The sequence below is a fragment of the Gymnoscopelus braueri genome (genome assembly GCF_963280865.1).
Source record: "Gymnoscopelus braueri genome assembly, chromosome: 15".
In the NCBI taxonomy this organism is placed as follows: Eukaryota; Metazoa; Chordata; class Actinopteri; order Myctophiformes; family Myctophidae; genus Gymnoscopelus; species Gymnoscopelus braueri.
In genome coordinates, this window is record NC_137620.1 from 24,870,915 (window position 1) to 24,896,321 (window position 25,407).

Below are 25,407 nucleotides of genomic sequence, written 5' to 3' on the forward strand. Positions count from 1 at the left end.
GTCGCAACGCAATATCTCAGGAATGTCTTGAGGGAATTTCATGAAATTTGGCTCAAACATCCACTTGATAAGTGTTGCAAAGGTCAAAGGTCAATGTCATTGTGACATCACCAAACGTGTCTTTATCTTACCCACAAAATGCAATTCCATTTGTGATGACAGATATTCACAGCAGTTCTTTTTCTTCATGTTTTTTAACAATAACAGTTAGGTCCCAGGTACTAAAAGAAGTTGCATGAGTAGATGTTTGTTCTGCTGTTAACTTTATTTTATAATTGACAAAAAGCACAGTTGTGGGGGTAAAGGGTGAAAATAACTGTACAATAGGCTACTAAGCAAAGACAGATAACACCAGCTCCATTTAGATCTAAATGCAAACTGGTACATGCTCTGGAGGTATGTGTGGGAACATAGTTTGGCACATTGAAAAGGAATAAGGATAGACATGGCATTAATATGTTATAATACAGTATGTCTGTATAAATGATATAATTCTGCCATAGTTATGTATTTGCGAAACATAATTGCTGATGCATTGGAGGTTACAAGTCAGTTTAAGCGTCACCCTTGACCTTGCCTCTCTCCTGCTTGCTTCTTTCCTTCTCATGTTTAAGGACAAAGGTCAGGGGGTCTTCCACATGATGGCCCATCCTGAGGTGAGCCAGCAACTCCTGGGTGACATTCAGGCTGTTCCTGGAGACGTAGAGGTCACGGAGGTCAGGACTCATGACGGAGGGGGCATAGGTGGTGCAGGTGGGGCCTGTCAGCCCCGGGGCACAGCTGACCTCGTAGGAGAAGAACAAGGTGCCATGATTCAAGGGGCACATTTCCTTATCATGTTTCCCAGATGTAATTGGCTTGTCGCACTTTCCCAGAAGGTCGTTCCATGACTTCCACCAATGCTTATCTTCGTCCCACACCTCCAACGTCAGTGTGCTGCCTTGGGACAGTGTGATAAAGCCCATGTCAAACTGCCTGTTCCAGGCAGGGTTATCGTTGTTGTAGATGACTCTTGTCTGATGGGCCTGGTCTTTAAAAATCACTTTTACTAATCCGTCAGTTTTGGAGGTTGTGTCCCCCCACAGTCCTCTGGCATGTCTGACAGTGACTTTGAGGAGAGCCTGGCCACGTTGCTGAGGACAACACTGGCTGGTCATCTGTGCACTGGGCTGGCACACACAGTTGCAGACATCGTGGGCGCCACGGGTGGAACCTCCGGGGCACTTGCTGGAGCAGTGCTGGATGAGAGCTTGTTCGAGGATGTAGTCCTCGATGGCCTTCTTCAGTCCCTGTCTCTTCTCAGGGTGTTTCACCAGCATGTGGAGAGGTTGCAGAGCATAGTTGTTGATGTCCGGTGTGTCTATCAGGGTTTTCTTCCACTCTTGGATGGCAGTGGGGTCAATCTTGGCCGAGAAGAGGAGGTCGGCCGTGCCTTCGGTCCGGCCTCCCACCACCTGGGTGCGCCTCTCGCGGAACATATTGCTGAAGCTCTGCTTGTCGCGGCGTTTCTCAAGCTCCTTCTTGCAATAATGTGCCTCAGCCTTGGAATCCACAGTATCTGTGTGTGTCCCCGCAGTCGCCTCAGCGTCCAGGCAATCTTTCACCTGTGTCTCGGTGTAGCCCTCCAGCGATGCCTGGCACACGCGCACAGAGGTGACACTCTTCACCCTGCCGCCCAGACGAGCCCTGTGGATGTAATGGGTGCCAAACGTGGTCAAGAGATTCCTGTAAACATCTCTGGTCTGGTCGGTGTACATGGGGGAGAGTGCGTTTACAGCTTGAATAAACTCAGGATGCAGTGGAGGATCGCTTCTAAGACGATAACTAAGGGAAAAGAAGACAAAGAAATTAATATGGCAAAACACAAAAAAGAAAAAATTCAAAGCACTCTTCTGGCGATAAAGTTTAAAAAGCCTTTATTCAGTGGCTATTTCATAATGGAAATGTTTAAAAACAATGCATGGTAAAAGGGATACAACCCACAAGTAGCAGAACAACAACCTTCTTCAGGGTTTGACACCCTAAAGAAGGCCACTCCTGATAAAGTCTTTTTAAACTTTATTACCAGAAGAGTGCCTTGTTTTTTTGTTTTTTTTGCAGTACTTTGGGGCATTTATGACACTTTCTTGTACTTCTGAGCACTCCAGACCTTTTAACTTTTTTTCTGAAAGTAATTAACATTCTGGTATGTTATTCTTATGTCCTAATTACCAAGGTCAGATATGATATTTTAAAATTATTTTACTGTAATTGTTGCAAGATTGATCATCCTACTTGTAATAGTTGAGCTGCCAAATTGTATTATTGCCCTGAGCTTTTACTAGACAGGCTGTATGTTAATTGGTCATTAAAGAGGTATTGTACAAAAGGCTCAAGTTGTACTCGAGCAGTGACCAATCGCAATGCGCCACCTACTCAACGAGCACCTGGTTATTGGTCACTGCTTGTTGGCTACTGATCCTGAACCAGCCATTCAGTATACTCATAGGTAATTGTTTCATACCTGTAGTAGGAGCAGTCCACCTCTTGTTTAATAAAGCTGTATTTGTCCTTCTTGGACTTCTCCATGACATTCTGGGCATCACGAGAGTGTGTTCCTCCTACAGTGAGTGATGCTTTAGCTTTTTTGGTTTCTATGTTAAGGTTAACTTTCCAGCTGGCTTCCACTTCTGTGTGACTCTCCTTGATGAAGGCCTCACTGGAGTCATACACTTTGCTCGTCAGTTGCATGTTGCACATGTGTATGGCTCTCCAGTCCACCACGGCCACAGGCAGCCTCTGGGGTTTAGGACCCATAAAGGGATTTGTACAGAGGGTGCAGGAGTTGTTCTGTTGCTGCCAGGTGTCCATGTCGATGACGTAGGCCTGTTTGCGTTCCATGGTGACCACATCAAAGCCCTCGCCAGCCAGATTGGTGCCGGCCGGGTGCCTCCTTAGCAGCTTTGCACTGGTCTGCATGGCCTTTGTTGCAGGCGAGCTGGGCAGTAGGTGGCCACACAGCCAGCAACAGCCACAGTGCAGCAAGCATCATGTAGAACCCTATGGTGAAAAGGTTGTTGAGTGTTGAGTGTTGAGTTTGATAACTTAGGCACTTCAGGGTGTCATGAATGCAGCCCAAAGAAAGCTAAACAAAGTCCAGGACAGCACTTTCAACAATAATAATGTTATTTAATATTCAGGTGTAGAAAGTGACAAGGGTACAAGGTGAACTGGATAACTGGCCCATAAAAAAGAACTAGCCCGGACCACTGGCCTAGCGGTCTGGGCACTTAGGCTGTGGTTTTCGCCTGACAGCGCATTGCAGGTTCGAGTACCGTTCCCTAACAAACTTTGCTGCATGTCTCTCCCCATCTCTCTCTACCTGTTTCCTGTCCATCTCCACTGTACACTATCAATTAAAGGCAGAAAAGCCAGGTAAAAAAGAACTGGGAATGTTTGGCAGGGAGAAGTGGGCCCATTTCCTGTTTTATATTTTTTAATCACTCACGATCAGTGGTGTCATGGGGGCCACACGGAGTACCACGGTGTTCCACCAGTACATTTTTCACGTGCACCCACAAGATACGGTGCACGTGCGAGGGGGGGATAAAACATGCCCCCCCCCCCCAGATTCATTTACCAGCCAAGTAGGCTACCCAAATGGCTACTATGCATAACAGGTTTACCGGTGGCGGTGTGGTGGTATCCTGTCTACACGCAACGAGAATGCCTCCACCAAAGTGCATGCGTGTGTGCACTCGTGCATGTGACGTCATTAAAATACCGTTCCAATGGGAAAAAAATCACCATTACACCACTGCTCATGATAAATGAGGTGCAGTGTTGGCATTCAGTGTACAGCATTTACATTTACAGCAGATGCATTTTGCTAAAACACAAGCTGTGTCAAAAATACATAATACAGACCTTATACAGTCTATGATACAGGCAGACAGACAAGATTTGCTAAATTCCTCACTCTTGTTACTGTAATTCAGTACTTCAGTTTTTGTTCTTAATTTTGTGCATTCTAAAATCAGTAATTCTATTTTCACCCATAAAGAAATATTTGTGTGATTTAATAACTCACCTGACTGCAGTCAGCCTGTATTCGTTTGAGGTTGTGTCTCCTTTCTGATGGCGAAGTACCCCTTTTACAAATGTCACCATCAGAGTGAATTTCAGGCTCTTATAGGGGGCGTGGGTGGGGGGAGTATAAACCCTTTCACTTTCAACTGACACAGCTATGTTCCCCCTAGCTCTGATTCATAGCCAGAGCTACGTTCCCCCAACTGCCACCAGGAAAAAACACAGGCACTCAGCCTTTTGATGGTGAGTTCTGAGTTTCATTTGTAAGATTGATAATCCCTTCCCCAAATCCATAACACACACAAGTTGTAACTCTTGTTTTTGAGCTTTTGTTATCTTTGTAAAGAGTGAGGCTGTTTTCCCCCATTTCCAATCAATATGGTGAATTAAGTTTAACTGCCTAGATATACAGTAGGAGACTATAGAGTAGGTGGAACCTGCCACCTTTTTATGCTTGTTGTATGTATTTATGCTTTATGTTTCCTGCTTATCTGTACCTACAGTACATCCCAACATAGTGAACATGATCAAAGGTCAAAATGCACTAAATGCCCACAATTTTGTGCAAAATGCAATTCCATTTGTGATGACAGATATTCACTTAAAAAAAACAAAAAACAATGACAGTTAGGTCCCAGGTACTCAAAAAAGTATCATCAGTAGTCGATGTAGATTTCCAGCTGGCTTCCACTTCTGTCTGACTCTCCTTGATGAAGGCCTCACTGGAGTCATACACTTTACTCGTCAGTTGCATGTTGCACATGTGCATGGCTCTCCAGTCCACCACGGCCACAGGGAGCCTCTGGGGTTTAGGACCCATAAAGGGATTTGTACAGAGGGTGCAGGAGTCGTTCTGCTGCTGCCAGGTGTCCATGTCGATGACGTAGGCCGGTTTGCGTTCCATGGTGACCACATGAAAGCCCTCGCCGGCCAGATTGGTGCCGGGTGCCTCCTTAGCAGCTTTGCACTGGTCTGCATGGCCTTTAGTGCAGGCGAGCTGGGCAGTGGGTGTCCACACTGCCAGCAACAGCCACAGTGCAGCAAGCATCATGTACTGTAGAACCCTATGGAGAAAAGGTTGTTGAGTACCAAAGTTTTTTATTTTTTTGAATTATTATTTTATTACTTAGGCACTTCAGGGTGTCATAAATACAGCCCAAGGAATCATTGTATGCCCTCTTCCATATCTCGAGGACGTCTACAAGAAACATGGTTTCAGAAGAGCCAAAAGCATTCCTCATCCCACATCATCCCACGCAGCAGGTCACTACCTTCTTCGAACTGCTGCCCCCAGGGATGTGCTTTAGGCCAAAACAAACAGACTGAAAAAGAGTTTCTACCCCAGAGCTGTTATTGCACAAACCTGAAAACATTTATTTTACCTGACTTGGTTCAATATGATAATGAGGTGAAGTGCAATACATGCATAGCCTGTGCAATATATATATATATATATATATATAAACTATGAAAACAACACCATATTATGTGTTGTTTTCATAGTTTTTTAATTTGTATGTTTTAACTGTGTTTTTGCTATGTTTTTATAAGGAGCTTTTTTTACGTCTGAGAGCTGCTTCTACTTTCGTTTCGTTGTACTGTACTTGTGCAATGACAATAAAGATTCTGATTTCTCATGTAGCCAGACGATCAGAGATCTCTGCTTACTGATAATTCTGACATCTAAATACAATCTAGGGGCTAGAACTGGATGGAAATATAAGAATTGGAAAAAAAAATAACTGCCTTGCAGAACCAATGCAAAGACTTTAGGTCGGTCCTTCATATTGGGATTGTGATATGATTCGTCTTCAAGGGCGCAGGTTTGCATTTGCTATATTCTTCACTCTTGTTACTGTAATTCAGTAGCTTTTACATGTAGGCCTACTTCATTTTGTGCACTCTAAAATCAGTAATTCTACTTTCACTCATGAAGAAATCTTGTGTGATTTAATTACTCACCTGACTGCAGTCAGCCTGTACTCGCTTGAGGTTGTGTCTCCTTTCTGATGGCGAAGTACTCCTTTTACATACAGTATGTCACCATCTTAGTGAATGTCAGGCTCTTATACCAGGCCGCATCACTGCCTGGTCAGGGAAATGTACTGACCTCAACCGCAATGCAATGTGAGATTAAGTTCAGCAAATCTGAAAATCTAAGATTCTAGCCATCCTAACCACACAGACTTTTTCAGATGCTACCAAGGGGCATGTGGCTTTGTAGCCACTGGCAGTAGATTGCTAAATAACTTCTTCCCCCGGACATCAGACATATGAACGATCTGGTCGATCTTGTCGGGCGAAAAGAAAAATAAGCTTGGGAACCACAAAATCAATATAGGTTTATTTTATCATTATTTTAATGCTGCTACAATGTCTGAGGAACCAGAACAAAATGATGTTATGTACCTACATAAGATATAAGAATAAAGAAACCTTGAATCTTAAAAGTAACAAATATTGACAACCTTCATAGAATATTATCAGTTCTTCCAAGTCCAAACTCACAGTACAAATTAAATTCATTTCATGGTTGGGATGAATTATAAAACCTAGAACTAGTTCTACCATATCCACTTTGGAGGGTTATTCCTGGATTAAACTGTTTCTGAACATGATCATGTTAGAGACCCACATAAATGGAACTAAAATGTATTAGTTTTCAAACCTGAAATCTGTATGAGAAACAATAGGGTGGGTTCAGTGTCAAATAAGGTGCTACATTTTGCAGCTGTGTACGTGCATCACAATGCTTGCAGCCCCCCCCCCCCCCCTGCAACAAACTGTGACAGGCGCGTCATAGGCGGTGAGCAATCTTTAACCACTTCCTGTTGCCTATTTTTTGAAAGGTGCAAGAGCAGCTACACCATGCAGATGTAAGTTGGTACTTAGATCTTACATAAACTAAGTTAGCATACAGTAGCATACAGTATGTTACTGCATGCTATTTAGAATACATGTTAATTAGAAAGATGCTCGGTTCGGTTTGATGTTTACCTGGTGTCCTAGTCAGATAGTTGTTGACTTGGGTTCATGTAATTTACTCTGATCTTGCACTTTGTAAGTTGCTCTGGATGAGAGCGTCTGCTAAATAACTAATTGTAACCACTGAATATAAACATGTGACTTAATTTATTACAGTGAACCTTACTCACTTACTACTTTGCATCTGTATCAGTTATAGATTGGTCTCCTCTCCTCATCGTACCATCTGTGGTGCAGGTACAGAAGTATGCCATGTTGAACCTTAGTAAAACCTTGGGTTATGTACCTAAATGCAAAATACAATTCCAAATATTGTCAAACATCTTTTTCACAAGTAAAACAAAAAACGTCTAACAATACACCATTGTGGGTTGTTTCTTGAATATCAAATTGAAAAGGTGAAACCTGTATAGAATAAAAGAAATGAGGAGGGATGGATGGATGGAAAAAGGGGTGATGGGGTGAGGGGATGATGTAGTGGGGGGATGAAGGGGCGAGGTGAGAGATGTATGAAGAGAGGAATTAATGATGGTATTATTCAATTCAATTCAATTCAATTTTATTAAAGTGTCAAATCACAACAAGTTGTCTCAAGACACTTTACATGTAGAGAAGAGACCCGACATCCCACCCTGAGCAAGCAATTTTGCGACAGTGGCAAACGAAAAACAAAAATTATGAGAGTAGGGGAAGATGGTATGTGGGATTGAAGGATGGAAGGCTGGAAGGATTAGGGGTGAGGGTGTGAAGCATGAAGGGAAGGTGGTATGAGGGGTGAGGAGAGGAGAGAGCGATGGAGTATGAGTGAGGGAATAGAAGCAAAGGGGCTGAGGGATGAGGAGTGGGCGATGCGACTGATTCATGGTTCCAGAGGCCAGAGAAGGACCCTGAGAATTTGGCAAGGGGTCCGTTGAGTGTGACATCCAACTAGCTTGAGCATCTTTGGGTGAGTCCTGTTATACTTAAAGGACCACTTCACCCATTTTCAACCTCATCTTCATAAAATTGGTCTTCACTAATGATCATTATAAGATGGCGCAATTTCCATCTCATTCTGTGTCACATTGGTGGGCCATGGACAGTTCATAAACCTGCCTGCCAGTGACATCATTGATGGGGATTCCAAGCTAATAGAAACTACAGCCTTTCTCTTCCTGGAAATTTAGCATGCTGAAATAGAAGCCATTGTTCTTTCATTTGAAATTGTCAAACCAGTCTACCGGTGATGTCACTGGTAGGCAGGTTTCTTTCAGTTTAGAATCTAAACTGTCCACGGCCCTCCTCTGAGGCTCAGTGGGTATACAGACCAGTGGCGGCCTTTCCTATGTTTCACCCGTTTCAATTGAAACGGGCCCCCAACCTCAGGGGGCCCCCCCCAAAAAAATATATATATATATTATTATTATTATTTTTACTCGCATCCCAGTCCGGGGCCTGCCTCTGGCTGGCCGACGTCCAAGAATTTCATGCAAGGAGAGGATGTACATCTGATTAAATCAGGGCTCAGCTCAAGTGAATCATGTGAGTGAGTTGTTTTAGCTGTCTGTCCATGGTGGAAGTGCAGATAGCCTAATTAATTTAGTTTGAAAATCATTATGGATTGTGGAAGCAAACCGACTTCAGTCCACAAATTCTTTTTTTTGCGGGGGGGTTCATATGGGGGCCCCATATGAGCTCTTGAAACGGGCCCCCAGATCATTAAGGCCGCCCCTGATACAGACAGAAATAGTGCCATCTTATAATGGAAATTAGTGAGGACCAATTACATGAAAATAAGGTTGAAAATAGGTGAAGTGGTCCTTTAATTTAGGGAATGTGAAATGGCTGCCTTCATGTTATATTTGTTGTTTGCCAGACCCAGAGGGTCGGCCAACATGAGGCTTTGTCCTTACCAGACCCAGAGGGTCGAGGCTTTGTCTCTATTTCGTCCATATATGGGGATAAATGTCTGTCCATCTTTTGTCCCCCTTTCGTCCATACATGGGCATAGACACAGGCTGACACGTCATGTGAAGTGACGTAGTGCTCTGATATTATAAAGTACTTATTCTGGGTCTGGCAGAACCAGGTCTCCTGGTCTTGTTATATTACCTTCATGTTATATATATTACCCTTGATGGAAAATCTCAAAACAAAAATTGATAGGTAATCAATTCTGTCAGAAACTGGTTGCGTTCATTTATGTGCGTGAGTGTGATTCTCTCATACAATGAGAGTGAATGGAACCACTACTTCTGGTTCCTCACTCACAGCACAGAAGCAACAGATAAAGATGACTACTGTACATCATGGACTGATACTGTAGCTACCTGTCTAACCCAGGGTTCTACCAAAAGTTCTGCTAGAGTTTTTACCCTTACAGTACGTGTCTTTCTATACCTGTACTATTGTCTGTCTCATCTTGTTTTAATTTTCATCTTTATTAGGTGTTATAGATATCTTACTGTATAACCACGCCAACATTCTGCTGCGAGTACCTGTATGCATGAGTGACAAATAAAACCTCTTGAATCTTGAATCAACGTTCAACCTCACATTAATTAAAAGCATCAGGAATGGTAATTTGATAAGGATGTCCTCTACCATGACCAGAGACTCGCTGCACCCTGAACACCTCCCTTCCAGCTCCTCCCCTCACTCTCTCTTGCTCCCTCCGTCCTTCCCTCCCTCTCTCATCCATCCATTACCGGGAAAGAGAGAGGAAAAGCATGTGCTTGCACACCATGTTGTCCTGCTGCATGTTGTATCTGTTGCTGTCACTGCTGATCTGTTTGGTGAACCCCGCAACCGCCAGCGTCGACCCCTCTTCTTTCAGGGACTGTGACCACTTCCTGTACCGCCAACAGGCTCCGACGGGTATCAGGATCCCAGGGCTTTGGAGAATCTGCCAGCGCTATGGCAACAAACCACGCTATGCCACCTTGTATGACAGCGCCCACAGGGTGCCCCTGTACTCGGCCTACACGTTCAAGGGCTCCACAGGGGACACCATAGACGGCCTGCCTTGGATGCATGAACCACAGGTATATGCCTGTTTCTGTCTGTGTCAATGGTCAGGCTGTGCCTCTGCTACGGGTCAGTGGAAAAGACTGCTAACCATGACAGCTTTGCATGGAGGCTCAATGTCACTTTGACTATATGACTATTACTGCTAGGATCTTAATAGCTGTGGTGTTTACACTGCCTATGTAAAGAATATACTCCATTGTGTGTGGTAGATAGAGCTCTACATTTAGTTTAGTCAAATCACGATGTCAGTGATGTTCCTTTTCCCACTCTTGGGTCTATTTTGATCAATAACACCCTCCATCACTGTTACCTCCTCCAGTTATCCAGTGGCTCTGCTGTAGGTGACATGCAGACCTTCCCCACGGCAGCTGTGCCGCTGCAGAGCTTGGAGGAGAGCCAGGCGGTGCTGGCTGATTATTCAAATGCAGTCTCTAACCAGCGGGGCCAGCTGAACCCAGACCAGCATCAGTTGAGCCCGGAGGACAAGGCCTCTACCTACACCCTGACCAACGTGGTGCCTCTGGCCAGCGAATTCCTACATTCTCACTGGCTGCCGTTCTTAAACCACATCCGCCTGCGGCTCAATAACTACTGCAGAGGCACAGCGTACATCGTCACAGGAATGACCACCATGGGTCAGATGATACGCAGAGACAATGTTGACCGATTGTCTGTGCCAAAGCACCTTTGGTCGGCCTACTGTTGTCCCAAGTTTGACCCGTCTACACCGTACGAGCTGCGGTACAAGTTCCCATCATATGCAGCCTATGGCCTTAACGATGTCACAGACAACACAGTAACAGAGACATCGACAAAGGCCATCGAGGCGCTGGTGAAGAAAGAAATGGGGGTTGATAAAAACTTTCAACTGTTTGATGGAAACTGTGCTCCTGAGGTGTGAATTGTCAGAGTCTAGATGTATGGTAAGGTGTAGACGTGTGGTGAGGTGATAACAACAGGAAGACAGATCTGACTTGTTAGAGTGTAGATGTATGGTGAGATGTAGATGTATGGTGAGGTGAGGTGATAACCACAGCAAGACAGATCTGAATTTTTAGAGTGTAGGCGTAGCCACAGGAAGGCAGACAGTGGTAGGGTAAGCACGAACACATTTTCCATGACTTGATGCAATGCTGTTTATGTGATTGCTCAACAGTAAAGTTGACAATAATTTTATGTTTAACGGAGTGTCCTTTTTGTAATGAAGTCAGTAATTGTATCTATAGAACATGCATTTGTGAATCAATAAACTTCCTTGGGAATGGCTTTCCAACTATTCGCTATAAATAGTGGATGATAAGATATAAAAAATCACACCCAGTGTGAAGTGAGCGGTGTTATTTAGCAACAACAGTGATGGAAGCTCACTTCAAAAAGAAATTATTTTTTTGAAGTGCGTGGTGCTATTTATAGGTTATTAATTTCATCATGCGTCTCGCTAGCCAATCACAGTACTGAGCAAAGGGTGTGAATAGAGTCAGCCAATCACAGTACAGCGAAAGACAAATTTTCACGACGGTCTTTTCACAACGGTCCCAAACCCGTGCACTTATAGGAGCGGCTACACCGCTAAAAAATAAAGAATTTATATACTTCGGGTATAGGTTATTTAAATGATAAATCATAATGGACTATCACTGTTGTCCACATCCCATCATTCTCGTACTTCCTCCCCACTTCCTTGTCTCTACTGTAGGGGGAATTTTTTTTTATATATATATATATATATATACATATATATATATATATATATATATATATATATATATATATAGGCCTACATACACACACGCAGATTACGCATTATTTGATGTCAGCCCTGGTACCATTTGCAGACAGGTGTGTGCCAGTCACAGGTGTGTGACTGGCACCTGAGCATGGGTCCTGCAACTCTGTCTTTGGTACCGTTGTGCAAATCTTGCCTGTAAATCTATGGTTCCTCAGTGAAGCAAGGGGTCTTGGGTTGTTGTCTTCCTTGTTGACTTCACCAGTCTCACAGAACTTGGTCCTAAGTTTGGAAATGGTACCAGGGCTGACACCAAATAATGCTGTCACTCTGCATAACGGAAAACCAGCTTCACTTGCCCTATTGCACAGGCCTTATCCTGAAGGGACAAATGTGGCATCTTTCCATGGGGGCAGTGTTGCTGCTTGGAGCATACACAAACTCAACAAAGTTGCAGAACCCATGTCCAATTTTTTTGGAGGCGCTACCCACACGTTTAGCTGTGTTGCTCATTCCACGAATGCCTGATCCTTACAAGCTGTACCTCGTTGTAAAGGTGACTAATCAACGATAAAAATTATATAAAACACAATACCAATTGGTATTATTACAGGGGAGATATAATTGACCAAAGTTAAGTTTCCAAACTTTTTTTGAGCAGTGCTATATATATATATATATATATATATATATATATATATATATATATATATATATATATATATATATAAACTAAGGGGAAACTGAGGGGAAAAGGTTGTTCCTGGATCTGGTGGATGAGGTCTTAAGATATCTGTAGCCCTTTCGTCTCTGTGAGCGGAGGGGGCGGAACAGACTATTGTTGGGGTGGGAGGCGTTCTAGATAAGGGCCTTAGACTGACAGCGTTGTTGGTAGATAGACTCGATTGATGGTAAGGAAGAGCCTATGATACGCTGAGCAATTTTCACCACCCACAATGTGTGTAGTGTGTGTGTGTGTGTGTGTGTGTGTGTGTGTGTGTGTGTGTGTGTGTGTGTGTGTGTGTGTGTGTGTGTGTGTGTGTGTGTGTGTGTGTGTGTGTGTGTGTGTGTGTGTGTGTGCACACGCACACGCGCGTTTGTGCGTGCGTGCGTGTCAGCAGAATTGTTTCCTCCAAAGTGTCTCACACTTACAAAGCATAGAGCAAGCAGCTTTGTCTGTGCAGCCACTAACAACAGTTTAACATCAATGAACTTTTCTATTCTCTGTCCCCTGCCTGGCTTTGCTCTTTTATGAAGCAGCATGCTGATTCAATATGCAATATGAAGCCTTGCTATTGGCTGTATCTATCTTGTACCCAGAGCTTCCAGGCAGAAGGATGCATGGGGAGATCTGGTGATGTTGAGGAGTGACTGGACAATGCTACAAGTTCTGTTTTTTATTGACCAATCATTAGAAAAGGGGGAAATGCAACAGGCTGTTTAAATTGTCCAATCACAAGAGGCGTAATGCAACAGGCCAGAAAGAAGTGGGCTCCACCATTGAGCTATATGGGCTCCACAGGGCTGAAATGACTTTTATTTCCAGTTATAGTCAGTGCTTGTCAATGCAAAGTTGTCAGGGTGTGGCTGTATGCTTGTTCAGGAAACCAATGGTGAGTGAGTGGACCAGCTGAGGTGTGTAGTAAGGATTTGCATACTGGGTCCCGATTAGACAGAGCAGACATTCAATACAAATGCTGTGTGAGCATTTGAGACATACTGTAGAAGCAAATGTAGAAATACATTGAATTATACAAAGAGCACCACCAAGATAGACAAGAAGCGTCAAGAACATCTGTGTTGTTTTGGACACACATTCGGGATTCAATTGCAGTAACCTCTTGACGGTGAGACCATCCTCATTATCTCCACCCATGGCCCACTCATTCTGGACACAGGCAATTGTACTGCTGGTCATCATGATAACAGCAGGAGTGCAGGGGACGGTGGAGAAAGTGCTGTCCCCCGAGTGTAGAGAGTTTGTCTACATGGGAGCCCCGCCATCAGGGCTGGATCACCATTCACTGCGGTCCATCTGTCAGCGTTACAACAACAAGGCACGTTATGTGACACTGTACAACACTGTGGACCGTGTCCCTGTCTACTCTGCCTACACCTTCAAGCGCTCGGACGGGGAGAAGCGAGTGGATGTCCCCTGGATGTATGAGCCTCAGGTAAAACAAATATGATGCTAGAAAAAAGCTTAAGGTACACATGTTTGCCAAAAGTTGTAGGCATATTATTGTAACTCTCAGAGGGCATACAGTAAGTTTTCATCATTGTATTGCAAATTGACAGGGTCCCAAATGTTTTTCAATTATGTTGGGCCCACTGTATACAATACATGGGCCCTATATTATACCAGGTCCTTAGTGATGACCATTGCCATTGATCTATCTATCTGTCTCTCCTGCACAGCTATCCACCTCCTCAGATACAGGCGAGATGCAGCCATTTCCACGCGGCTACACGCACATGAACTTTGAAGACACCCAGGCAGTCCTAGATGACTATGCAAACGCCATCCTCTATGAACGTGGCAGCCTCAACCCAGACGAACACCAGGCTGAGCCTGATGACAAGGCGTCGACTTACACCCTGACCAATGTTGTCCCTTTGGTCCATGAGTTTTGTGCCGGCGCCTGGAAGGCACAGGAGCACGTGATCCGCAAGCGGTTGAACAATTACTGCCGTGGGACGGCCTATGTGGTCTCAGGAATCACCACCTCAGGTAAAATGATCCGCCGGCAGAACATCAAGCGTGTGGCGGTGCCCACCTACGTGTGGTCAGCTTACTGCTGTACTAACTATGACCACAATGCACCTTATGATGAGCGGTACAAGTTCCCAGCCTTCGCACACTACGGCCTGAACGAGAAGGAGAACAATCAGGTGCTGGAAGTCTCCATCCAGAAGCTGGAGGAGTTCCTCAAGAAGAACACCTTTGTGGAGAAAAACTTTCAGATCTTTATGGATGACTGTGTACCACCATCATCCATCAGTGTAGGCCATTAATCACTTAAACCCATTATACATTATTAAGCAGGGTACCCCAGGGGTCTATCCTTTGCCCTCTTATTTTCTCCCTCTATACACCAAATCTCTTTGCCAATTCTCGCTGAATGTTTGCCTATTGTGACATGCCCAGTTTAGGGATGCTAGGGGTCAAGTGGTTAAGTAATGTGCAGAGCTTCAGAATATCTCTCAGCTATGTGTCATGTGTGTGTCATGTCATGTTATGATCTGTAAAATCATCAAATGTTGCTCTATGAATAAACTTTGAGTTGTGTTGAAGACAACAAAATGATCACCGTTAACTGCTGCTTGCCTTGCCTCATCTGCAGTAATAAAAAGCTGATTTACTCATCCCTGTAATTGTGTATTTTTTCATTCTATTCAATCTAGAGCTGACCAATGCAGGAATGTTGGGTGTGATACAGACGTCAATATTTGAAGTAAAATAAATTCTGATGAAAATACAATATATATATCCAATACTTGTATACCAATATTGTTTTTATTTATCATTATTATCACATGAGATAAAGACATCTTTGATCCTTTAAGAACAGAAATTCTTCAAGCTATAATGAAGAAGGGTGAAATGTGTTTTGAAGGCTTTGTCAGTAATCTCTGAAAATGAATGTACGATCACTACTCTTTCACTGAGAACAGAAAGAACCACAAGGCTGTGCACACACACTTTCACACCTCATCCAACCACGTATGCATGGAACTCATTTGCCTCACAGGGCTTTCACACTGGATGTGCATACTATACGCAGCAAGTGACCTTGATATCAGTGGGGAGTGATATCTGGTAAGCAAGCAGTGTTGCTGCTCGACTGCGTCCTGTGTTCTGGTTCATGTACCTGAAACCATTTGGTCAAATCGTTGTAGGCTACAACCTGACCCCACACACCACAATCTCTCATTATATGGCTATAGCTGTTTTGTTACATTCCATAAAACACTCTGATAGGTAGATTCTCATTATAAGGCATTTTGAATGAGGATACGTTGAGACACGTTGAAATTATGTGATAGAGATGCTTTACTGCTATACTTATGCCATTGTCTTCTGCCTGTCTAGTTAGAGCGCATATACTGAGGCTTACTTTGCACACATTTGACTCTGAGGAAGGAGAGGATGTGGAGTCGTGTACACAGCCGAAGTGTTAATTTAGATACTTTTACACTCTTCAAGATAAAGCCACACTATTACTGTGTAAATGCACTCAGTTTCTCCTCTCTTGTTTTCCATATATTCTTCCATTTGGTCTCAGTCACAGTCACATTTCTCTTCCTTTCTCTCTCGCTCTCTCTGACTCAATACAACCACAAAAGGATTCATGGCAAATCTACATTTTAGGCCCCACTGTGTAGAATAGGAATAAGACATGGGCACGATCACTCAGTGTTTAGCACTGTTGCTTCACAGCATGAAGGTCCAGGGTTTGAATCCCACTGGCGGCCACTGGCCAAAGACATGCCGAACACACTCCTCATAACTGGTGCAAGAGAATGGCTACCTAGTTCTCCAAATATAGGCATGGGTAAAATGACGACAATATCCTGGGTATGTGTAAATGTACTTGGTAATAAATTAAAATTAGGAAGGAGAGGTTACGCTAACTATTTTGTCCTCCTGTTATGTAGACAGAGGATGCTTCATGTTCTGCTGATATTTCCATCGAAGTTATCTCTCAAGTTCCTCTCAAACAGTGATAACATTCATAACTTCTACGTTATTGCCACTATACACATGGCACTTTGAATATGGAAAAGGCTTGACAATGAGAGCCCAGTTACAGCCTCCAGCCACTATGAGTGAGTACAAGAAAATTATCTCACACCTGTTCCAATTGGAAAGGAGTTCTTGGTTGCCGCACACTGAGGTAGTTGGGAAAGACTGTTAAAGAGTCTACATCAGTGCAGTGCTGATGGCTGCATCAAAGCCCAGTGCCATGTCCCTCGCAGCGGCCGTGACCTTGCTCACCTGTGTGCTGCTGGTGCTACAGGGAGTCAGTGCAGGAGTGGTGAGTGATTTCAACCATGCGGAGCGTTGCAAGGACTCACTGTATATGGGCACACCACCACGAGGCTACCTCGGCAACTCTATGAAGAAGATCTGCCAACACTACGAGGACAAGCCACGCTTTGTCACCCTCTACGAACCCCACAAACACATCCCCATCTACTCTGCCTACACCTTCAAGAAGTCAGACGGCGAGAAGAAGGTGGATTTTCCTTGGATGTTTGAGCCTCAGGTGAGTTTGAGCATTAAACTCAATGATGAGTGGTCCATTGTGAGTGTTCAGTGTGTTTAAATCTTAGTATACATATACAATAAGTGTCCATTTAGCTGTGTTATGTCAAAGTAACATGATATTACGATAACCACTATATATATTTCTTTTTTTATTATTGCTCAATATACAGCCGTACTCAACAGGACGTTAATTACTGTAATGGGTTCAGACAAAACAAAAACATTTGATGAATTCTCTCCACAATGTGAGGCAGGTGTTTCATACCCACCCAATAGATGAGAAATTATTTTATTACTGCTGTTCTGGGTACAAGCATTAGATAAGCTGCCTGTGACTGGGTAGGATAGGATATTGTCCTACTGCTCACTGACTACTTCACTTAGTTTACTTAATTTACTTAAGTTATGCTACAATATTACATTGCTTTTGCAAATGAAGCGGGTATATGTTAAATGGAATAGAGAAGAATGCCACGACTAGAAAAGGTCTTTATCAGGCTGGCTGCCCTATACCCAGGGCTGTGTCAGTCGTGGGTTGCAGCAGGCAAATCACAATTTCTATCCCCTGGATTTAACTTGACATAGCAGGCCAACTGCAATAACTTAACCAAAATGGTGAAACCACAATGCTTTATTATTACTTTGTTATTCATGAAAGTAACAGCGTGTATTGCATGTTCTCCTATCCTCTTTGTCTCTCTAGCTAGCGTCAGATAAGGGCAGTAGTAACATGGAGCCCTTCCCCCAGTCTTCCAACATGCACATGAACTTTGAGGACAGTCAGGCAGTTCTAGAAGACTATGCTGATTCGGTGCAGTATGAGCGTGGCCAACTCAGCCCTGACGAGCACCAGGCAGACCCAATGGACAAGGCCTCCACCTACACCCTCACCAATGTGGTGCCACAGATAAGAGAATTCAGCATGGGCCCCTGGGCTGAGCACCAGGACCTGATCCGCAAGCGTCTCAATAACTACTGCCGGGGAAAGGCCTTCGTGGTCAACGGGGTTACCGTAGCGGGGAACATGATTCGTCGGAACAACCAAGACCGGGTCGCCATACCAGAGTACATGTGGTCAGCCTATTGCTGCACCGACTTTGACCAAAATGCACCCTACTTTTTGCGCTACAAGTTCCCTGTATTTGGAGCATACGGACTCAATGATCGCATCAACAACCACATGGTAGAGGTTCCTCTTAAGAATCTGGAGAAGTTCCTCAAAGGAAGGATGGAGGTGGACAAGAATTTCCAGATCTTCTACAATGACTGTGTGCCGGATGTTTAAAACCATGTGAATTGTAGTTATAGTAGTTTACACAATATTTCTGGTTTAAACAAAATTCACATTTTTAAAGTCGTTCTTTCAGTTTGGGTGGATTTAGGGTATCTTGCAGGTGAATACAGGTGAATTTGAAAAGAAAAATAATGGTGAAATGAAATAAGGAATAGGCCCATATCTCCCTGGTACAGTTCAATGAAACATTCTGCTGTAGAAAATAAAGATGTTCTTTCATTTTTGCTCCTTTCAAGATTATTAATCATTCCTATGGAAGAAACAACCACATAATTTAGGTGCTAAAACCCTTTGCATTAAAATAATCATGTTTCATTCTTTGATCACAGGGCTTCATTTGTATGTTGGCTGCTGGATAATAGCCTGAACTGAATACATTCAGCTCAATTAAGATATAAAGGACTCACTTAAGGAAAATGTATTTAATACATGGTCAAATAAACATGGTGCTCATTGGGTCCCCCAAATGTAGTATTATTTCAATAACCATTTTAAGTCCAAATACAAGCAGTGTGACGTTTCAATAATTACCCACAAGATGGCACTACAGCTTCTTTCAAACTGATACTTGTAAGTACTAGTACAGTTGTACACTGGATGTTTGCATCATCATGTTTAGAATAATGCACAATTTTAGTTATTTAGAATAGTGAAGGTTCAAGTCTGACCCTCACTCCTTATCCAGCAACAAGTTCAACAACAAGCATTGGTCAGTCACATGTTCCAGTGCCAAAATATATTTGACTGAAGGAAACATAACGTTTCAAAATAGAATTTAATCGTACATTTAACCCAGTGGTGCTTGTGGCATGGTGGGTTCAACTAAGGATCTAAATGTAGATGAAATTAAAAACCACATGTCATACAGTTTGCTGGGACAGCCATGTCTTGCTTCTCTGTGACAGGCGTCTTGCAGTGTCATGCCAAAGTCATTCTCTGAAATACCTCCGCAATGAACAGGATAATATATAGACCAAGGGTTCCCAAACTTTTCAGGCTGTGACCCCCCAAAATAATTTCAACCCCCAATTTGGGAACCACTGATATAGATGCTTCAGTTTCCATGCATTCTCCTTCAGTCAGGAGTCTACAAACCAGGTAACAGCACCTCCATAGAAGGAGTGTAGTAAGATTATAGCTGGAGCACAACTAACTCCGGATGTTTGTTTTTTTGTGACTGATTGGAATAAAACAAATTATCTCCTACTTATTGTTTTAATATTTGTTACATACATTGCAACTGTGATTCAAAACTACAATATACAAGCCAGTAAACCCCTGAGCTATTTGACTCTAAAAGTGTCAAACAGAGTTACATTTGTTCCTCAGCTGTGTTGTCCTGCAGATATTCATAAGCTGCCACCACAGGGCCACACTGCAAAACCCACCAGACAACTTAATGTAGTGTCATTTATACAGTACTTTGCGTTATTTTTAATCTTAAAATGTGTTGAGGTTGCTATGAGTGACTGTCTGTTGTGTGACAAAGTATTATTTAGATTTTAGTCAGCCATACCACTGACAATGCAATGAATACATACAGTATTTTGTAACTTGATAGTTGATAACTGGAGGACAGTAGTTCCTAACGATTGTCTTTGTCATTCAACTGTTGGACTTTTTCTCTGTGTGCAAAAGTCAAGAACAGAAAATGGCATGTTTTTAGTACATAATGCATTATTACTATTATTATTGTTTATAAACAACTAATTACACAAATGTTATTTTAAAAACAAACATCACAGAGGACATCCTATCCTAGTTTGCTATCCCCTGTTTGACACTCTGAGGCAGACACAGGTTATAAAATGAACACTGGTCCAGAGATGACACCCTTTTCCACGCCACCCATCCCCGCCTCTGCAACTCTTCCCTCTCCAGAGGACAACCATAGTAGTGCGGGTCCATGATGAGCAGATAGCTTCCTTCGTCCCCGGTGCAAACGCCAAGTATCCCCTTAGACGAATTGTCCCTGTCCCCTCCCATCATGACCGGTGACCCATGTTTCTGGAAGTGCTGGTGTAACTCTGCCACTGCCACGAGCTCCAGCTCTGCCCCTCCACCCCTCACATGGGCCACCTTACAGGGAATGTCATAGAAGTAGTCCAAGACCAGGGCAGCTTCAAATGTCCCGATCCACTCCCTGGAACCTGAAAATAGGCCTGTCACAATTATTACATAACCGTCTAATCGCAATTGTTTGAGATAATCGCAATTATTTTATAATCGTTTCCACGTTGAAACATTTTCACACATTTTCAAATATTAAAAAAAGCAGAAATAGCAAATCGACAAGCTTAAAGGTAGGGTAAGTGATATTTTTTGGTTAAAACAAAAAGTATTTTTTTTAAAGGTTAAAATACTATATTCTGATAGTAATCATTGCTATAGAGTGTTTGTTCAGTAACAGGAGTCTCCCCGTCTCTCCAGCTCTTTAATAAACAGAAAATACATTTTTCGGTAGGTGTCAAAATCTCAGCCAATCAGGAGAAAGTACCCATTTTTAAGCTTAATTTGTATAGTTTTCAGTTCCAATTTTGCATGCTCATTTCTTAGTGTCATCACTTCCAATTTCACTTGTTTAATCTGTATCCTGATTGAGTTCTCTGTCCTGGTTGGATAAAATTGGAAATGAAACTACAAAAAAAAAAAAAAAACTACAAAATACATTTTCTGTTTTATAAAGAGCTGGAGAGACATGGAGACTCTTTATATGGACAGGACACCCTATAGTAACGAGTACTATCAGAACATATACCCATTTTGCAATTATTTGAAACTTTGCAAATCACTTACACTACCTTTAAGCTTGTAGATTTTTACATGTATAAAATTATTAAATATGTCAATAATTTCTTTGTATGTTTATATATCTGCCCAGTGCAATTTTTGATTATGAGTCACAATTAATCGTCAACTTAAATTTGTAATCGTGACAGACAGCCCTAACCTGAGAATGAGCCTGGTTTGTCCCCCATGGCCACCAGGGCCTGCTGGATCTCAGGGAGACTAGGAGGATGGGGCTTGCACTGGCCCCCAGCCTGGGGCCCAGTGCAAGCCCCCTCCTCCAAGTCTCCCCCTCCGACTCTCCTGGGGGCCCCAGGAGGAGACCAGTTGTTGTGACTCAGCCATGAAGCCATTGTCTGGACGGTACGGTAGCCACAGCCCCAGCCTCTGTCGTCTTGTCCGTCACACCCATAATGGAAGTACAGGTACTCTCCTTGAACCAGGGAACATCGCCGGGGGTCTGAGGTGACGGGGATAGGAAGTCCGCGGTGGGCACTCTTCAATAAAGTGTCACTCCAGCTGCTGGTCAGAGGTGGAAAAAGTATTCACATTTTTTTACTTAAGTAAAAGTATCACTACTGCAATGTAGAAATACTCAAGTAAAAGTTACGAAATTCATAATGTACTTGAGTAAAAGTACAAAAGTATTGGTATCAAAATGTACTTAAAGTACCAAAAGTAGAACGCACACATTATGCAGAATGTCCAATTTCACAAGTCAACAAATCTTTTGAAAATAGCAGATCTACAAGCTCACAATGCATCGCATCATGAAGCATTGTGAGCTTGTAGATCTGCTATTTTCAAATGGCCGAAATGTATACAGGGCTGAAGTGGTTACTGTGTGTTTTGTATTAATAATCAAAATCTACAAAGTAACAAGTAAACTAAAGTTTTCAAATAATTGTAGTGGGGGAAAATTACAATATTTAACTCCGAAATGTAGTGGAGTAGAAGAGAAAATACCGACAACTGGAAGTACTCCAGTAAAGTAAAAAAAATATCTCAAAATTGTACTTATAAGTACAGTACTTGAGTAAATGTACTTAGTTACTTTCCACCACTGCTGCTGGTGACGGTCTCTTTTACTGCATTCTCTCCCCAGTCAATCTGATCTTCGGCGACCCCCGCTATTACTTCTTTTGTGACGTTTTTGTCCATTAGGTATTTATATATTGGGTATATTACAAGTCCGAGCAGAACATTTAATATGCGATTAATATCAACGAAAACATCAGAAGCAACGTTTATATTCTTCCCTAACGACAGTGGTTTGGTGCAACGCAGATTAAAGTCCTCTGCACATTTGGAATAAGGCTTTAGTTCCGCCCGCGTACAAGCAGTGGTGGAAAAAGTACTCACATTCATTACTTAAGTAAAAGTATCAATACTGGACTGCAATGTAGAAATACTCCGTTACAGGTACTTAAAGTACCAAAAGTAGAAAGTACTCATTATGCAGAATGTCCTCATTTCACAAGTTTTCAAATGTACAAAATGTATGAAAATCTTTTAAAAATAGCCGATCTACAAGCTCACAATATTGTGAGCTTGTAGATTGGCTATTTTCAAATGGCTGAAATGTACTATATAGGGCTGAAGTGGGTAATGTATAATAATATAATAATCAAAATCTGCAAAGTAACTAGTAACTAAAGTTTTCAAATAATTGTAGTTTAGTAAAAATATTTGCCTCCAGTAAAGTGAAAATACCTCAAAATTGTACTTATATACAGTACTTGAGTGTACTTAGTTACTTTACACCACTGCATGTATTTTATTATTATTATTATAATCTCTCTCTCTCTCTCTCTCTCTCTCTCTCTCTCTCTCACACACACACACACACACACACACACACACACACACAATTATACATTGTTTTCATTACTTCCTTGAAATATTGACACCTGGTGGTGACTGACAATGGACCTGGACAATAATCTGATATCAACCACATCAAGAAAACATAATATCATTTATACTATAGCTCAGGGGTCGGCAAAAGTGACATGTTTATATTTTCTTGATAGTTAGTGTTGCCATATCAACATTATTTTGACACCACATCAAAATAGAATATTTCCAACAGATTTAGATTTCCCATAATACATATATATTTTTTTTCTTCTTTTCAAATGTTTTCTTTCACATCAGGACATTGTAATGACCACTAGACTAGAACAGAACAATAACCCACCTATCTCCCAAGACTCCCACCCAAGTCAAGAGTTTAGAGTTGAATGTAGAATTATGTGCAGGATGTAATTTACATTATATACACAATTATTTTATATATATTTTATTTCAAAAGAAACATCCTCTCTCACACTTATGCCAGTGTGCCAGTGATCACCCTCCTCCTCTGTGCCAATGTTGACACCCGTGCCTAAGATTGCCTACCACTGCTATAGATACGTACTTAATTTATTTTGTTTAATTATTTCTAATAAGTAATTTGATATACTTAATTATGTGTAGAAGTATGTATTTCTAGATGCTTGATGCATGATGCTTGTGCATTAGTGCAATATAAGGAAGGACAAAAGAGGAACGACATGTGGACAGTCTGTCTGTAGACACCTTCACAACACAATTGAACAATTGTAACCTAGAATCACTAAAGCCTGGAATATTTAGAACCTGTAAACCTGGGACCATTAGAACTTAGGGCTATTAGATTCATTAGATGCATAGGAATCTCTATTAGAACCTAGAATCTGTAAATCCTGGGAGCATTGGACTCTACATACTGTATGAATCACTTTATCGTGGTGGAGAGGTTTGTGCCCCAAATTTACCTGAGAGCTGTGTCGTCACATCCACCCCTCAACAAAACATACAAAGAGATCAGAGGTCAGTCGCTGTTAAATGCAATTTTATTTAATATTTTTGTTCTCTTCAAACAAAAGCCAAACTATTTACATTTTTTTCAATTGTTCTTTTTCCAAAACATTTTTCATTACTAGTATGTTATTTCTATAACATTCAAAAATGCTTTATGCAAAGGAACTGAGCTGACTGGTGTCAAATTTCCATTCAGTTGAGCGCAAACAAACTTTAATGGAGCTATCACCCATTAAACACAATGGCTTTGATGTACATAATCAGGTGAAGGTTCTGAAAGAGACTTCAGTACGGACAAGCACCAATGACCTTGTTATCAACAAACTACTAAGTATTTTTGACAATACAAAATCCAGTATTATATCCAGACATTGCATTGCAGCTACAGTAAACTACAAACGTATATGCCAACTATCCTTTTTTCTCACTTTACTCAACTAACCACTGAAAGTGTAATTACAAAATCTCTGATTAGAAACGGATTAGAAGGACTACTAAGAGCACAGGATTAAATATCATAACCACTTAAGCGCTATATTCTTTGTTGGCCGGGGTCCCCAGGAGTCTATACTTGTCCACCTCTACACCAAATTTCTTCACAGAAAATGGCTGATTTACAAGCAAACGCATCGTGTTTCTAAACGTTGTGAGTTTGTAGATTGCCATTTTCATCAAACTACTTTCACTGAATGTTTGCCCATTTAGGGACGCTGGGGTTCATGTGGTTAAGTAGAAAAGCAGCACTAGTCAAATGGTAGGAGAAATCAGGGTAAGTGAGGCCACAGAAATAATGCTGTATGGTTATATTCCCCCAATAAAGATGGACAGCCCTCCATCTACGCTGGTCAACTGCAAGAGACTATCCACAAACTGCATACAGAAAATAGCCAATCTGGACTTCCATAACAATCTGAAGGTCTTGACACTGAGAAGAAACAACATAAAAAACATCACTGGACAGGAGGCAGTAGTGGACAATGGAGCAGTTGTGGATTTCTTATAACCTGACCAAGAAACTGAAACAAAGTCCTCTACATGTTCAACAACGTGGTCAAAAACACTAGTATTCTAGTGTTGAGCTGAAGCAATCACATTTCCCAGTTGTAACTACCGTTTTTGACTTACAAACCATTTGGTGACAGTTCAGTCATTACATTATGAATCCTACTGTGCCTACTTCATTAAACATTTGATATGGCGTGAAACGACTAGCCTCCAACAACTCTTGCTCAAAACTAACAGTACATTAAGACGCAAATCTGAGTTTAGAATTAACTGTGTACTACGAAAACTTTCAAGGATACATAGAAACCAAGAGACAAGGCCATGACATTTCATCCTAAATCCGTTTCTTTAAGACTGCTCACTTTTATCCCTTCAGTGATGCGACATAATTTCATTTAGCAATTAAGACACTGA

The 25,407-nt window shown here is 42.1% G+C and overlaps 5 protein-coding genes across 6 annotated transcripts; 3 read left to right on the plus strand and 2 right to left on the minus strand.

The window, feature by feature from the left end:
* Window positions 1–303: 303 nt before the first annotated feature.
* On the minus strand, window positions 304–4,140 carry LOC308102362 (perforin-1-like). Its single transcript, XM_080452043.1, has 3 exons — window positions 4,070–4,140; window positions 2,504–3,039; window positions 304–1,824 (listed from the first exon to the last, which is right to left on the minus strand). Exons 2-3 carry the CDS (start codon window positions 2,956–2,958, stop codon window positions 555–557), a joined length of 1,725 nt encoding a protein of 574 aa, XP_080308169.1. The 5' UTR covers window positions 2,959–3,039; window positions 4,070–4,140; the 3' UTR covers window positions 304–554.
* A 5,618-nt stretch (window positions 4,141–9,758) lies between these two features.
* LOC308102055 (endonuclease domain-containing 1 protein-like) lies at window positions 9,759–11,287 on the plus strand. 2 transcript variants are annotated; one of them, XM_080451647.1, is made up of 3 exons: window positions 9,759–10,076; window positions 10,382–11,003; window positions 11,081–11,287. In XM_080451647.1, exons 1-2 carry the CDS (start codon window positions 9,762–9,764, stop codon window positions 10,961–10,963), a joined length of 897 nt encoding a protein of 298 aa, XP_080307773.1. In that variant the 5' UTR covers window positions 9,759–9,761; the 3' UTR covers window positions 10,964–11,003; window positions 11,081–11,287. The 2 variants fall into 2 exon arrangements, with proteins under 2 accessions (XP_080307773.1, XP_080307772.1); XM_080451646.1 differs by having other exon boundaries at window positions 10,382–11,287.
* Window positions 11,288–13,477: 2,190 nt separating this feature from the next.
* Window positions 13,478–15,154, plus strand: LOC308101717 (endonuclease domain-containing 1 protein-like). Its single transcript, XM_080451174.1, has 2 exons — window positions 13,478–13,962; window positions 14,207–15,154. Exons 1-2 carry the CDS (start codon window positions 13,663–13,665, stop codon window positions 14,801–14,803), a joined length of 897 nt encoding a protein of 298 aa, XP_080307300.1. The 5' UTR covers window positions 13,478–13,662; the 3' UTR covers window positions 14,804–15,154.
* Window positions 15,155–16,663: 1,509 nt separating this feature from the next.
* Window positions 16,664–18,576, plus strand: LOC308102493 (endonuclease domain-containing 1 protein-like). Its single transcript, XM_080452241.1, has 2 exons — window positions 16,664–17,058; window positions 17,764–18,576. The coding sequence occupies exons 1-2, from the start codon at window positions 16,732–16,734 to the stop codon at window positions 18,343–18,345; spliced, it is 909 nt and encodes a 302-aa protein (XP_080308367.1). The 5' UTR covers window positions 16,664–16,731; the 3' UTR covers window positions 18,346–18,576.
* A 148-nt stretch (window positions 18,577–18,724) lies between these two features.
* Window positions 18,725–22,411, minus strand: ufsp1 (UFM1-specific peptidase 1). The gene is made up of 3 exons (XM_080452242.1): window positions 22,196–22,411; window positions 21,305–21,663; window positions 18,725–20,504 (listed from the first exon to the last, which is right to left on the minus strand). The coding sequence occupies exons 1-3, from the start codon at window positions 22,300–22,302 to the stop codon at window positions 20,113–20,115; spliced, it is 858 nt and encodes a 285-aa protein (XP_080308368.1). The 5' UTR covers window positions 22,303–22,411; the 3' UTR covers window positions 18,725–20,112.
* Between the last annotated feature and the right edge of the window lie 2,996 nt (window positions 22,412–25,407).

Coding starts and splice junctions, on each gene's coding strand:
- LOC308102362 (XM_080452043.1), bottom strand. CDS start 2,958: ATGCAGACCAGTGCAAAGCTGCTAAGGAGGCACCCGGCCGGCACCAAT. Junction 1,825..2,503: donor GTGGACTGCTCCTACTACAG/GTATGAAACAAT, acceptor CTTTTCCCTTAG/TTATCGTCTTAGAAGCGATC.
- LOC308102055 (XM_080451646.1), top strand. CDS start 9,762: ATGTGCTTGCACACCATGTTGTCCTGCTGCATGTTGTATCTGTTGCTG. Junction 10,077..10,381: donor CTTGGATGCATGAACCACAG/GTATATGCCTGT, acceptor TACCTCCTCCAG/TTATCCAGTGGCTCTGCTGT.
- LOC308101717 (XM_080451174.1), top strand. CDS start 13,663: ATGGCCCACTCATTCTGGACACAGGCAATTGTACTGCTGGTCATCATG. Junction 13,963..14,206: donor CCTGGATGTATGAGCCTCAG/GTAAAACAAATA, acceptor TCTCCTGCACAG/CTATCCACCTCCTCAGATAC.
- LOC308102493 (XM_080452241.1), top strand. CDS start 16,732: ATGGCTGCATCAAAGCCCAGTGCCATGTCCCTCGCAGCGGCCGTGACC. Junction 17,059..17,763: donor CTTGGATGTTTGAGCCTCAG/GTGAGTTTGAGC, acceptor TTGTCTCTCTAG/CTAGCGTCAGATAAGGGCAG.
- ufsp1 (XM_080452242.1), bottom strand. CDS start 22,302: ATGGACAAAAACGTCACAAAAGAAGTAATAGCGGGGGTCGCCGAAGAT. Junction 21,664..22,195: donor ACCAGCAGCAGTGGTGGAAA/GTAACTAAGTAC, acceptor ACCTCTGACCAG/CAGCTGGAGTGACACTTTAT. Junction 20,505..21,304: donor CAAACCAGGCTCATTCTCAG/GTTAGGGCTGTC, acceptor GCCTATTTTCAG/GTTCCAGGGAGTGGATCGGG.